The sequence below is a fragment of the Gymnodraco acuticeps genome, unplaced genomic scaffold (assembly GCF_902827175.1).
Source record: "Gymnodraco acuticeps unplaced genomic scaffold, fGymAcu1.1, whole genome shotgun sequence".
In the NCBI taxonomy this organism is placed as follows: domain Eukaryota; kingdom Metazoa; phylum Chordata; class Actinopteri; order Perciformes; family Bathydraconidae; genus Gymnodraco; species Gymnodraco acuticeps.
This window is the reverse complement of record NW_022990526.1, coordinates 1,113,315-1,129,816: the sequence shown is the minus strand read 5'-3', so window position 1 is coordinate 1,129,816 and position 16,502 is coordinate 1,113,315. Positions and strand designations below refer to the sequence as shown.

At 40.2% G+C, this 16,502-nt stretch overlaps 1 protein-coding gene across 1 annotated transcript in view; it reads right to left on the bottom strand.

Annotated features, from left to right (window-relative positions):
* LOC117553355 (partitioning defective 3 homolog B-like) overlaps positions 1-16,502 on the bottom strand; it is a 268,259-nt gene that overhangs the window by 127,450 nt on the left and 124,307 nt on the right. The window contains 3 exon segments of the mRNA XM_034227236.1: positions 7,853-7,897; positions 12,311-12,447; positions 12,992-13,097. Of these exon segments, the coding sequence (XP_034083127.1) occupies positions 7,853-7,897; positions 12,311-12,447; positions 12,992-13,097 (288 nt within the window).

Here is a 16,502-nt window from a genome sequence, read left to right as displayed (position 1 = left end):
TAGTTATAAAAAAATAAGAGAATAAAGTAAACAGGTATAAAATACTATATGACAGTAAAAAAAAAGTTGTTATTAATAAACAAGAATACAGTTTGAAAGGGGAGTGATTTGTAAAATATCCATAAAGAAAAATTAAATCTGCTTACAGTTCTGTTTCATATGGGTGTTGAGAGATGTTTCCATAGATCTCCTAATGTTGCTCTCAAAGTGCACCAGATTGATGCTTTTAACTTCAACATTTAAAAACAAATCTTCCCGGGGGAGCATGCCCCCCGGACCCCCCTAGAGGAGGTTAGGTACCCCCCCACTTAAATCATGTCCACATGGATAGGAAACTAAATAAATTTGAACACATCTTGTGTCCAAATCTTTCTATTTTGGTGGTCATGCCACAACCGTGCACGTGCATGCATGCGCGAGTCATGGTAAGATATCTGGATTAAGAGGTTGCTTTTTCTTTGCACAGCATGAAAGAAAGGTGAAATGAGTGGGCTGTGATTTTAGTATTTTTAAGCAGAGGTCAATAATTTGTACGGCCCTCAGAGGATGCTGAAAACATTGAAATGGCCCTTGAGAGGAAAAAGGTTCCCCACCCCTGCTATAGAACGACAAAACAAAGATATTGAGCGAGTGAAAGGGAGAGGATGGGAGTGACAACTAGAGAAAGAGAGGGGGAGAGGGAAAAGGGGGGAGATACTTAAGTGAGAAATAAAAAATTAAAACAAAACACAAAGAGAGAGAGAAATGCCAAGCTATCCCAAGGCTATGTTTTTGGCAGGAAGGCAATGGGCTACTTTGAAAGTCAAAATTACACCAAGGAGCGGCTTTGGCAGCAGGCTGCGGCAGCAGAGCCAGCAGATTCAACAACAGCAGCAACTTCCAGCACACCAAGGCACATTTAGAAGCTATCATAAGGAGACGCAACTTCCTTTTTGCTTTATTCTTCTAGATTGTACACACCCATGCTTCTCAATTATTTTCAGCAAGGGGAAAATCGGACGTTGCTTCTTGTACCGTCAATGGACGTTCCACCGTAAAATAAAATCCGGAGTTTCATAAAAACGCAACATGAGAGCTGTAAAAGGTCAATGTCTAATGGAAACAGCATTGTGGAACCATCACATATCCACCTATGCATATGCTATGACCTGGCACAAAAGGCCACAACAAAGAGGAGACACACCATATCAACGGTTAATAAAATATGTTTATTTAAGCAAATAATTTAAATGAATTAAGTGCAAAGTGAGTAAAGCATGAGGTGTGGACGTCAGTGGTATCAGTAGTGTAAATGCAGGGTGAGGGTTGCATGGACGTGTATGTGTGAGGAGGTTGAGGTGCACAAAGTAAAGCAACTGAAGTAGCAAATAGCATACTCAACAGAACCTGCAGGGGAGAGCAGGGAGGAGTAGAGAGGCAGGGCACCAGACCCAGGTGCCCTGAGTTACTGCAATCAAGGCTGGACACAGCACAGCCACACCCTCTCCAGATGAACCCACAGGGGCATCACACATGTATCACTTCTGTATACGATATTTATTCTAATTCTATCTTACATAGTTGACTTATTTCATGCATTTTACTTGCTCCATTGTATCAATTGCACTATTTGTATTGCTCTAATTTACTTCCTTATTTCTTTGTTATTTATGTCTTAAGTATATTGTATGTTGCGCTGTTGGCAGGGTCCCAGACTAAAGATTTTTATTTCCCAACTATACACCGTAGCTTTTGTGCACATGACAATAAAACCTTTGAATAATGAACCATTCTTTGTATGCATTCTGATTGTTTCACAGCACGTATAGTTAAAGAGAAACATCATAAAAGCGTTGACATGTCTCCTAAATCGTTTTCTTGTGTATGTGATTAGATGCCTTTGGGCCTTCTTCAACATTTGTACATTTATGAGATGGGGAAGTACTGAATGCGTGAGTGTGTATCTGATATAACATATCCTAGGTTGTAGATGGAGGATCCTTCTTGTAAGCAACAACTCCTAGCATATAATATCTCTGTGTTTCAATTCCCAAGCAGATGAAATGAGGTGTTGCTATCCCATGGGGCTCCATAATAATTGAATGTGCATCATAAACAGTATGTGACATCATTTTCAGCCTCATGTCATTACTAACTGATTCCCACTGAGTTGAATGCAGGTGCTGCTGCACTGAATAGCAACAACAAGAGTTACATGGGACAGTATCTATCATGTAAACAAGAGAGCACACACTCTCCAACGAACACATGAAACTCATCCAAAATGAATCCATCAATGAGAGTGTAACTGATTAGTCCAGGACAGAGACAAATGGCTTCACTTTCTGTTCTCCCGTTTCTCTCGAGCATCATACAGTACAGTACATGTCAGTGATCAGTGTGTGGAGCCTGATTGAGATGAATGGCTGTACCAGCGGGAAACGACAACCCAGGCCATCTCCTGATTACCGCTCACCTTTATTGGCTTACTGCGGGAGATGGAGAGGGGTCAAAGGGTATTCAATATATAAGAGAGGCAGCCAAGAGTCCGCACAAAGACAAAGAAACGTCAATGTGTGCTAAACACATCAGACAGATACCTTAAACAGAAAAAACACATGCACCAGCAAAATATATTAAAGATCAATCGGGCACAACTTTAGGCAATGTGAAGAGTAATGGTAACAACGATTGGGAAGAAGGGATTGTTTAGTTCAGCTTTTTGACTTTTGCATTGAAGAACATGTTGCGAAGAGCTAACATATATTATTGATTAGCACACATGCATGCACGTGTCCTGGTATATATCTGACAAATTAATCCGTCAATTCACATCAGCCTACCAAGGTGGCTTCAGGTTAAATCCACAACAACATCTGCAACACCAGGAAACAAAGAAAAAGGGAAATAGAAAAAAGGAGAGAAAAGATGAAAGAAAATGGAGACAATAACAGAGATGTGGGAGGGGGGGTAGAGACAGATGAGGCTCTCTAAAGACGCAGTTTTGGCAGAGTCTTGACAGTGTGTGATTGTCGTAGTCAAAGTCAAAGTTCCACCGGGGAGAGATTCAGACAATGGACTGCACCAGCTTGCCTCAGCATCACACGATCCCCTGACACACATATGCATTTTTAGAGCGATGGTTTTCATTCTAAGCTCCTCAGCCTGTTTGTCAGCCTCTAAGCCTGAATGGCGTTGGCAAGAAAGAAAGAGAGCGAGAGAGCAAGAGAGCGAGAGAGAGATGGCGGTGGGTTGGCGGGAACCACAATAAGGCAATAGAAAGACATTAAAACAAATAACTATAATTTGGTTGTTGATGATTTTTCTAACACCTGTTTGCTTAAATAAACACTGTTGATTTGCGCTTGTGCATGGGGGAGTGTCCTCAGCGATAGACATATAAGAATAATTCTGGAAAATCTTAAATGTTTTCCTGGCAAAGTTAAAGGTACCATGTCATGGCCATTTCCACTGATCATAATTCAATTGTTGAGGTATACTAGAATAGATTTATATTGTGCAATTTTCCAAACTCACATTGGTTTCTCATACAGCATCTCTGTACAGTATGTGTATTCACCGGTATTCACTCTCTGTCCTAAACAGCTTGTTGGAGCTCCGCCCCCTCCCTCTCCTTTTGTTCCCTCATTAATTTCATACAATTTATTTAATTTCATATTCTGGGACCACACACACACACACACACACACACACACACACACACACACACACACACACACACACACACACACACACCACACACACACACACACACACACACACACACACACACACACACACACACACACACACACACACACACACACACACACACACACACACACACACACACACACACACACACACACACACACACACACACACACACACACACACACACACACACACACACACACACACACACACACACACACACACACACACACACACACACACACACACACACACACACACCGCTCCAGGCAGTCCCCATCACCAAAGGAAAATGTGTTGAAAGAAACACAGCTGCAACCGTTTGTTTAATGCCTCGTCAGCAGTGTGCGTTTGACTGTCCTATTTAAAGTAGCTTGAGGAGAGAATAAGTATCTCCACTTAATAAAGATATGAACTGATATGTTCCTTTTGACCATTACACTGTTCATGTCTGTAAAGCTGTACGGTATATTATGACAGTGACTTGAATGATTTGTAATTAGAATGTATTCTTGAAGCATCCCTTCTGTTACTGTTTCACGTGGTTCCTCTTCCACAGCGGATTTGATTTATTACTGGAATGATTTTAGCTCCTACTTATTTGTGCTACCACAAAGACGTCATGCTTGTCTGACCACCGGAGAGAGATTCAAAAATGTGATCAGCTGCAGCATCCACACACGGGAAATGCATTTAGTCACAAAAAAACCACTCAGACACATACACCCGCTCGCTTTCACGGAAGGTTCACACACACACACACACACACACACACACACACACACACACACACACACACACACACACACACACACACACACACACACACACACACACACACACACACACACACACACACACACACACACACACACACACACACACACACACACACACACACACACACACACACACACACACACACACACACACACACACACACACCACACACACACACACACACACACACACACACACACACACACACACACACACACACACATTAATAATGTCTCCCATTTCCATTACTTTGCATCTGAGATTCTACAAAATTATAATATAATATGAAATCTTCCGAGGTTCACATTTTCCACAGGATGATGGAGACTTTCCATTACCATAACATTACCATAACCGTAATAGTTTCATGTGTGTGACTGTGGTTTCTTGGGGTGTGGAGGGAAAGACCATTGCTGGAAGTGAAAACAATTTTATTTCCGAGAAGTCATTGTCTTTAAAGTCCTCACTTGCCAGGCCCCCGCCCCTCTCTCACCAAAGTCCATGCAGCTGGCTGACGTCTCAGCGCAGGGTTATTGGAAGTATGTCAGTTATAAAAAATACATTAGAGCTAAAGGAAAGTGGGTTGGAAAGAACTGTCACGCCTGCCAGGCACACACTCTCTTTAACAGCTCTCTGGGCTTTGTGGCATAGTAAAACAGGAGACACGTTGACAAGCAACAGGTACAGGGAGTAGGCTCGAGGAAAAAAAGGCCCAGAAAGGCTTTACCGGGTATTCAACAGGCATACTGCTGGGGACAACTCAAAAACTAAAAAGGTTGGAAAATATGGTGAGATTTACAGAGGAAAAATAGTCAGCTTTCACTTCGACGTTCAGGTATCACTGCAATCTAAAATGTAGGTTGCCCTGTAAAAGACTTCAGTCAATAGAAGAGAGTCACAGGACGGGGTAAACCTTTTTTTTTTTTTTTTTAAAGGATGGAGTAGTTTCTAGAAAGACAACAACAAGATGTACCCTACAATTCAGCACAATAAAAGAGAGCACATTTTATAACATAAAGTCACGTAGCTTACCTTGGCTTGTATTCCTCTAATATACACTATCAAAAGCTGCAGTATTAACTGAACAAGATGGAAAACTGTAACATGCAGAGATGGGACCAAGTCTTGCACTTAAGTCTAAAGGAAAGTCCCAAGACCTATATGTTGACTCAGCATACTGCATTTGTTCTTACTTCATGGTTCTCTCCTGCAACTTTATCGGATGCTGACAGATTGTTTCAAAAAAGTGGTTTTGGGAACGTTTGTGTTGACTTACTGGGAATTGTTTGTGTTAGAGTGAGTATTTTCAGGAAAAAGAGGGAAATATAATATATATAATGTATATTTGCCCAATGCACCACTTACAAGTTATTGTGGATATGCTAGATACCTTTACTGTACTGTTTATCTCTAATAACCAGTCGTATTTCCCAAACTTTATACTTTCCATTCACTGAGTTCTGTCAATTAAGGTAAATATGCTCACAAGGAAAAGGCATAGAGGAGTCAAATGTCATGTTAAACCAATTAATAGCTACTCAAGGTCTTTCTATTTTACAGTTTTCTCACAGCTAAAAGGGCAGTGCAAATGATTAAATAGTCAATGAAACCTGACAGAACATCAACAGATTAACGTTGCTGGCAAGCAAAAGCTTTGTTTTGGAAACTACTGGCAGATACAACCAGAGTGTATGACACTATCGGTACTTGTCTTTTTTCTTTCCACAAAGCCTTACCGCTACATGTTTACTGTCAATCCCTCTGAAGTAATCCTCTTTCCCAAGACGTGCAAGAAGTTCCCCTTACTTCCTTTTTACATCACTATATCTTGTCAGGAACACATTTAACTGCTGTCCCAATGTCTGGCTCATACAGCACCATCTTTGGACTCCTGTTACACTTAAGCTCCAAAGCCAAGATGAGAAACTCAAAAGGAAAAACTAGATGTTTCTCCTATCTTTTCAGCTGTTACGAGAGGAAAGTCTTTTTTGCTTTATAGGGTGCTCAAAATATGCGGAACTCTGCATCGCATTCTGTCCGTATCTTGTATTTTATGCTCCTTAAATTGCCTTTCTTGGTTCCTTTAGAATAGTTATAGACCCAGTACATAAAAGTCAAACCACCATGTACAGCAGAACTTGGACAAAGGCTGCAGAGATTGACAACAATAAAGTTGTTTTAAAAAAAACAGACAGTAAGACAGATGTGGAGTGGAATGAGTGCTCTTACATTGAAGTACTATAGCTCCAAATGACATGGGGGATACTTCAAGGGAAAGAGAACAGTAAAAGTTTGACATCAATCTTTAAAAAGTGTGTGCAGGCTCAGGTGACCATCTGGCATTCTATGTCATTTGTTTCTTGCACCCTTAGAACAAACTTGACTACAGTGTCTTTAAGAAGTGGCCATATGTTTGCATTACTCTTCTCTCTCAAGTCCCTCCGAGGATATTATTTTCATTTGCACTTATGTCAAATTGAGGAGATATCTAACGTGAGGTATAGAGGAGCTAAAATATATAGGAGACAGAAGAGAAGGCATACACGAGGAAAAGTCAAGTGGCATGTAAATGCAACTGGAGAGGGGGAAGGAAAAAGGAGGACACATGGTAAATAGTGACTTCAAAGAGAGTGATGATGGGGGAGGCAGAGAACCAGCAGGGGCTGTTTAGATTGCTCAAAGAACAAATAAAAATATATAATTTTTTTTATTTTAGTAGCAAATCAAGTCTGATGGGCAACTCAAATGATGTGTGCTATCAAGTAGACAAAACACACATTATCTCTTATCATCTTCAGATTCTGCCTAGCACACTTAAAGAAATGTCGGCGGTGTACAATCTTACTTTCATTCTTAAACGTACCCAAGTTCAGCTTTTTTCGCCACCATTTTTATTTGCTTCTGCTTCATACTTTCCTTATCACGTTGTTGGTGTTGTCTTTTACTTTTATTGCTCTGTTACTTCCCTTTCATCTTTGGATACCGTTTTTCTTCTTTTAAAAAGTATGGAACAAATTGAAAAGTGCTTTGTGTGTTTTCAGATCATTTTTAAGTGTACATCTTTCCAGCTCATTGCATCCACATTTTCTTTGGATCCGTTTTGATCTGAATTGAAGAAGTATTGTGTGTTCTCACATAATTTTTAAACTAACTCTTTCAGCCGATTGCAACCATTTTGTTTGGGTCTTTTTCCATTTCTCTTGGGTTTTTGAGGTCTGGGACTTTTCTTTCTTTTGCTCTTTTCCATCCATATTATGCCGACTTTAAATTACGTTTTTCCCAATTGCGTTTTATGCACCAATTTGAATAAATTGAGTGTGTCTCGGTGTCTCTATCACATTGATTATGAGCAGGTGTAGTTGCTTTGTATTTGCCTTACCTTCAGTATATCCAACCAGGGATCCGACGTTGCTCTCGTCTGCCACTGAAAAAAAAAGAAACACATGTTAATACTTCTACATTTTTTATATATTTTCCCCAGCTTGTCGAGAGGTGAATCTGCTGTCCACATATCCATAAAACCTTTAAACTTAAGAGCATTACTCCTCCTCAGCATGTCCTTCTCTCTCCATCATTCTCTATCAATACTTCTGTCTAGACTTAGCAGATAGCGGCGTAGCATCATCTTTTGCCTGTGATGTGAATCCAGCTTCACTGCTACTGAAGTCATTTCCCTTCCTCCCTTTTCTTTCACTTCATTTGTCATTCACCCTCCCTTCTTCATTCCCTCTCTTGTTGCCACGTACCCTACATCTATCCCTTTCACCTTCTGCCCTTTACCCTCACTTATCTTCTCACTGTTTTCATTGTTTCTTCAGTTACACAGCAGTGTTCTCCTCCCTCCTTTGATCACCATGCTCTCCATCATCTTTATTAATCCTCCTTTCACTTTATCCTCTCCCCCAGTTTCTTTTTTTTGCTTTCCTCCCTACTTCCTAAAGCCACAACGACAGCCAATGGCAACAAGGAACACATTGACTGGTAATGATCACACACACACACACACACACACACACACACACACACACACACACACACACACACACACACACACACACACACACACACACACACACACACACACACACACACACACACACACACACACACACCATGTATACATCACTTCAGGGGACATTACATTGACTTACATGCATTTCCTGGAGACTTATCCTAACCTTAACCATAACCAACACATGCCTAACCCTAACCCTTAACCTTACCCTAATCCTAGCCAAGTCTTCACCTTAAAATTCATGATTCCCCTTATGGAGACCTCCAATTTGTCCCCATAAGGGCAGCGAGTCCCCACATGTGACTGTGTGAACAGATTTAGGTCCCCACAAGTATAGTAATGCTAGGCCACACACACACACACACACACACACACACACACACACACACACACACACACACACACACACACACACACACACACACACACACACACACACACACACACACACACACACACACACACACACACACACACACACACACCACACACCACACACACACACACACACACACACACACACACACACACACACACACACACACACACACACACACACACACACACACACACACACACACACACACACACACACACACACACACACACACACACACACACACACACACACACACACACACACACACACACCAAGAAGTAACATGGCTTCTTCCAGCAAATACTTCTCTAATGAAAACCAAGCCTTAAGTGTAATTCTAGCTGCGTGTGTGTGTCTGATGGCATCTGTCTGCGGTGAATCAACATGCCCGGTAGCTTGTGGATCTGTGTGTGTGTGTGTGTGTGTGTGTGTGTGTGTGTGTGTGTGTGTGTGTGTGTGTGTGTGTGTGTGTGTGTGTGTGTGTGTGTGTACTATACTTCAATAGAGCTGCAGATGCCACGTGTGTGACGCACACACAGACCTGTTATTAGGCTGAGCTACACACACTAAGACTGTCACTTTCTCCAAAAAAACAATGAAGTTTGAACTGACATGATCGCTAACATGTAATTTGCTACGATGTAATTAAAGAGAAAAGGGAACATATCAGTTCATATTAAATGAAACATATAGATTCATTAAAAACTGAGTTACAGAAGTGACTGTTCCTATTTGCGGCGAAAGAACCTGAATATAAACTAAAAACGTACAGGCAAGAATGGACAAATACTGGTAGAGGCAGGGAGAGAGAAAAGGAAACAAAGATGGAGGGAATAAGGACAGCAGGAAGCAGTTCATTTGGAACCAATCATAAATTAGTCATAAATGTTTAATTGGGCTAGAAATTAAATCAGGACGAATTGAATAAAAAATGAAATTATGTAACCGACCCACAAATGAAATGCTGACAATGCTTTCTGTTTCTCTTCTTTTTTTTTACACACGCATGCACATGCACACGCACACGCACACATACTGTGTAAATGTTACTACATTCTGCTGAAATGATCTCATGCAGTAATTATACAGCACTCCCTTATCGAAGGTGACATATAATAAGATTAAAGAATATGAGAATGGAAAAAAATGTAAAGCAGTTCAAAGCATATTTTAAATAATTATTCCACTTATTTGTACCTGTCCAACTTCACATTCTGAAACCCACTACAATGGCACAAGAAACAGACTATTTGACCTTGATGGGTGTATCTCTGTGTAGGTATTTAAAAAACATGTTACTCAGGAAATGCACAGGACAGGAATGTCATGTGTATACCACATGTGTCGCAGATATGATTTTAATTTGTATTGCCCTACATTACTAATGAGCCAAATCTGATTTGCATATGGTTCCATACGCAGAGGGAAGTATGCTGACAAAGAACCACTTGCTAATTGATGCTAAAGGTAGCTTACTTGATCACCTCAGTAGCAACATACCAATGGTGAATATCCTGTGGTCATTCAAGCAGTACTTGAGTTAAGTCTAAACATTGAACATAAAGAGGTCCCATAAGGGCTGCAACAAATTATTACTTTCTTATGACATTGTTCAAATATAGGATTCAAATGTTTGTCTATAATCAATAGGAAACGATCTTCATCCTGGATTCTCAAAGTCCAAAATAATGTCTTTAAATGTTTTGTTTGTCAGTCCAAAATGCAATGATTGTCCTTATAACAATAAAAGGCATACAATGTATTTATATTAGAGAGGATAGAAACAGCTTTTTCTGTAATTTTCTTTACTTTAAATATAAAAACATGTCAGATTAGCAATGTAGGGTCCCCACAGAGCACTGCATGGTTTCCAGATCGTCCGTAACAACACTATCACAATTAACAAGCTATCCTTTTAAAAAATAAACTGAGATTGCCATGTTTTGTTTCATCTAAGTTTCAATCACCCTCCTAGCTGCAGCATTCTTGTCTTGTTTGTAAAGGATCTGTTCTCCTGAACTGTATACAGTCAGAGTGCAGGCTGGGATTATAAACCAAGCAGAGGGGGATCTGATAGGTCTTTAGGATAAAGTCGAAAGGTTTATCCCCAAAGATGTAAGGTCCTCCCCTCAAAACAATAACTGGATACAAACCAAAATCTTAGCCTCAAGAAATGGTGTTTCTCGCAACGCTTCGGCAATACAACACGTCATGCCATTCAAGCAATCATGAATTCAATCCATATTTGTTTGTGACACATTTACTGACGATCAAGTGTTTAGCATACAAAGGGGATGATGTACATACCATCAGTGTGTCATTAATGTAGAAATGGATGTCTTTGCCACTTAACTTCTGCTCTTTTGTCTCATTTTCTCTCTGACACAAACACACACACACACTCGCAGCGGAACCGGCTGGAGGAGGAGGACTGATGGAAGTGACATTTGAAACAATAAGCTTTTGTTGTGGTGCACCATCCACTCCATATTACACAGATGTATGCATGAGCACAGACATAGGCACATTTCTAAAGTTGACTTTTAAACAATTACTGAAATGTCAGTGAACCCTCGCCTCGGTAATCAGAGAGCAACAGGTGACAAAGCTGACGTGGAGAGCGGAATAACAGAGGTCTTAGAATTCCTCTTTTTTTCTGTATGCATGAATAAATAACAGATAACAATGAAGCTGAATTAAAGTCCTGTGACGCAAACGGAGACATGTTTTTCTTTTCTTTTAGATAAACAAAAAAATAGTTGAAAGAGACGGAGTTGCTATATAACTGCAGTTATAGATAACAAAAAGTGTCACGGCTTGATGTTCCTACAGAAAGATCAGAGTGGTCTTCTAATGAGATCAAATCAGTCTTAATATACAAAATACTTATTTGGGATTTAAATATAAATGTCCCTATCAACTAAAATATGCATTAATGTACAAACTAATATGTTGTGTTCAATACAGTATGAATCTAAAAAAAAGGTTTCGCAAAAATATCTAAATAAATAAACTATATACGAAATACTTATTGGTTTAAATGAATGTAAAACATATGCACAAATATAAGTATTTATATATGTAACTTATTTGATAAAAACATATATTCGGATGCCATTATACTTTTGTACAAAACGTTGAACGCGGAAACCCAAAAATAAATATTCATTCTATGTGCATTTGTTTATATTGAGACTTCTCTGACCCCATGTTCTCCAGCCACTGGAGCTCAGGGGTTCACAGAGCATCACTGTGTCTCTCCATGCAACATACGTAAAGTGTTGCCCCTCGCATGTGTAGCTGTCAGTGAGTGTTTACAGTCTGCATGTGGCTTGGAGGAGCATGCCGTCCGTGCAGCAGCCATGCATCAGCAGGACTTTCTGTGAGGCTGGGATGCATGCAGCCACCATGCAGAGCAGATCAACTGAGATAAATCACCCCACCAGAGTGCTGCTGGTTCTGAGTCGTACCCAGGTCCATGCTCTTGGAGGCTTTCACGTGCTGGTACTGCTGCTGGATCTGGATCTGGTTCTGGGGGGGAGACTGGGGCTGAGCCTGGCTGGAGCTGTGAGAGTTTTCCCTGGAAACAAATAATTAGACAGTCACTACAGAAAAAGCTGTAGGTAGATGGTTGTTTATTGTGGAAATTACATTATTTACAGACTTGTTTTCTCCACCCTTAAGGCGTGTTAGTGGTGACTATCTTTTTAATTTAGAACTTAGTTGATGTTATCTTCGAAATGAATTCATTTTGTGTGACCCTCAGGCAGAAGAAATGCAAAACAGAATGCTAATCCAGCATCAGTGGTTGATGGGCTATAATATAACATTTAAAACCACAAATAACAAATGTTTGACATTTATATTTAACACAAGTGTTTTAACAATCACATTTAGTGCAAAAATAAACACACCTTGTCATTGTAATTACAAAACTAGACTCATTTTGAGTAGTCAGTATAGAAGATAGTGTTGATGAAAAGAGTCAATACATATTAACATAAACGGCTGAGACCAAAGGGGAAGACTTTAGATGACAAATGTTGTTCTAGTCAATCATTTCATTCATATGTAAAACACTCTGTTTAGCTACTTTATAAGAAAAGTCATTGACAACCACACACCTCTCGTGCAGATAGGAGTGTTGGGTGGAGCTGCTGAACTCTGTTTCATGACCGTACAGCTCTGCATCCTCGTCATCGTCCATGTAAGAATAACTCCCATTGGTCACTGAAAAGCAAAAATAACAAATGATTGCATTGAGGATGTGAGAAGTGTTGATACAATGCAGCAGAACGAAGATTTCACACAAACTACGGCTGGCTTTTCTGGAGCTAAATGCTGCCATTTGCTTCATTAGTTAAAAATACCAATACTTCCCAGACAGCAACACATATCTTTACTGTCCACTGATACGCTGCCACGGAGGGTATATAAGTTTAAGTTAGACAGTTGATTGATACAGTCTAGATTCTGTGTATAAACTGTAACATCACTGCCAAACTTAATTCAGCACAACATTTTGAAGTAGTGTGATTATTGTCCTGCAAAGCATGAATTCAGACTTTTCAAAAGCCGGAATGGTTATGAGCCATTCTGATAATTCTCTGATCAGATAACTGTAATTAAATAACAGCTACATCCTTTTATACTGGGTAGACCAGACCTGGGTATAAACCAGATTCATTCAGTGGATGAACAATGGTCAAACTAACATGACTAAAACGTGCTCCAGGTTTACACACCAAACAACACAAGCATCTGCTCTGATATCTGAGTCAAACAAACTGAGCAGAAGGACGAGATCTTTCAGGGGATATCATGACACTTTTGTCCCCCGCAACAGGTGAAAAATGGTCTCTGTTAGTGTCCAATGGAAACACCATAAATACAAGTGACCACAGCTGCCATGGTGTGTCAATCCCTCTTTGAAGCCTGCAGGATGTTGGTCATTTGATACTCAAACAAGTACGCTTTAACCAAACGCAGACGACTGTGCCGAGTTGTCTTTATAGACCTACTCCAAAATATGTTCAAAAAGTGGGTTAAACCGAAACTCATTGGAGGATTTCACTGGCAGAAAGTCTGGAGGATAAAAAAGTGTGTGAAAGACAAGATAACGATAAGACGGAGAGGAAGATGAGGAGAAATATAACGGGAGCAGAAAGCAGATGAAACGCAATATCCAGCTGCAGATGTAGAGCAGCGATACGGCTGCGTCTGCGTGATCGACGACTTCACGACAACTCCACCAGAGCACCATTTACATACAGTCATCACTTCAGCAGCGTCTCAAGATATCACATCCTCTCATCTCCACCCCCCCACTCTCTACACTAATCACCTGCTTTATTGTTCTTCTGTTTTTTGTTGTTGCAATCTGATATTCCTCCTGTCATTTATCTCTCCGTTCAGATCTGCCATCAATCATTTTATCTCCCACTCTTTCTTTCTAAACTTCCTCCTTACTGCCGGCACCTTAATCAGCCAAACTGTCATAAACACATTCTTCTTTCACCTCGCTCACAAACACACTGAGTCCCGCTCTTTGAAGTGAAGGAGGCGTTTGCTGTGTGGATAATAGATCAATAGCGGTTTGCTCCATTGGCAGGAATATGAATCTTCTTCTGCACGCAACTTTTTCTTCCTTCCTTCCGTCTGTATCTGTCTACAATGCGCTTCTCTTATTCTCCATCTTCTTCTTACTTTTCCTTTTCCACCTTGGGGGAAATAAAGGTGTCAACAGGATGCAAACTCATCAGGTATGAAAAAGGTGACAAGGATCCGAGCCCCCCGACCCCACGGAATATCGGCTTTAAAATGAGGAACAGAGGATTTTAGCAGTCAGAACAACTAAAGCAGCAGTTAATAATAACAGAAACGCTAAAGAGTCGCATCTAATAGAAATATACAAAAGCATTTATTAGGGCCCGAGCACAAAGTGCTAGGAACCTATTAAGAATTATTATTATTCCATATTGCAATGCTTATTTTCAGGCCTTTAGGATGCTTCAAAGGTTGTATAATTTTATAAACATATATTTTATGGTGTTTACAAGAATGTCTTCATTTTCATTAGGGCTTCAAAGCCATATCAAATAGATTCAATGTGTGAAATAGTTCTTCAGAGTCTAACATACTGACAAATGCTACGTATTTACAAAGACTGATAACTATCTAATATCAGCCCATGTTACAACCTACAGTTTGGAGCCTGATAAATGTGAGTACTGTATATCACACACACACACACACACACACACACACACACACACACACACACACACACACACACACACACACACACACACACACACACACACACACACACACACACACACACACACACACACACACACACACACACACACACACACACACACACACACACACACACACACACACACACACACACACACACACACACACACACACACACACACACACACACACACACACACACACACACACACACACACACACACACACACACACACACACACACACACACACACACACACACACACACACACACACACACACACACACACACACACACACACACACACACAGCGATGTGAAGCAAGAACAAAAATAACTCGTTCTAATGCGCCGGAGCAAGCAATAACTAACAAACAGAACAACCTTGAGAAAAGATGAGAGAAATAAAAGCATGGAGGGAAATGAACGGGAGAATAGGGGCTAGCATATCTCTAATTAAGGCTGCAGTGTAGAAGGCAGTATCTGTTTTTTTTTGTTTGTTTTATCTTTACTTTTCATCAAACTTATTCAGCACTTTATGAACATATTGCAAATGATATGCCCAACTTTGATCCTGCTTCAATGGCAAACGATAAAAGAGAAAAACGCAATAACAGGGGAAGATTAAATCAGGGAAGGAACAGGGTCAGAATAAAAGCTCTTGAGATTCGGTTTTAAATGTAAGTGTGTCTGTAAAGCTATTCAATGTAAAGTGCTCGTCTGTTGAGGGTGTGAGAAAGAAAATAAATCAGAAATAAACAATTAGTAGTGAATGTTGGCCATCTCTACCAAATGGAAACAGCCTTAAAAGAGAGAGGTAATCGTTGTTAAGTGCAAACCATCTAAATAAGGGTTGTGTATGTGGAAGCATTTCTCCAAAAGTCAGTCACTGAAGCTCAAATCAATACTTGAAAACGGACCATTTTCAAGAAAATACCGCTGAGTGTGGACTAACACAGTTACAGTAATAACTCTTAATAAACAAAGAAGTAGAATTAACACCCTGGGTTGTATCCTCCACCAATCAGTGGGGTTGCGATGTTATCCATGTCAGTCCACAATGGCAGCAATGTATTGTTTTATCCTGTTAGACAATGGTGTGACTGGCTTAGTTAGGGTATCAATTATTCAGTACTACAGTTATACAAATATATTTCAAAAGTATAAAAAATGGAAGCACATATTTTAATATCTTCGCCGTATTTTATCATTTTACAAAACGGAAAATACTGGAAACTGTAGATCCTGCTCAACAGGATGTATTTACCAGGGTGAGGTAATCAGGTAAACGGAGTGATACGAAGCAAGACGAAAAGAGACGAAGAGGGACGGCGGGAACCGAAGAGAGACGGCGGGAAATGGAGAGAGACGAAG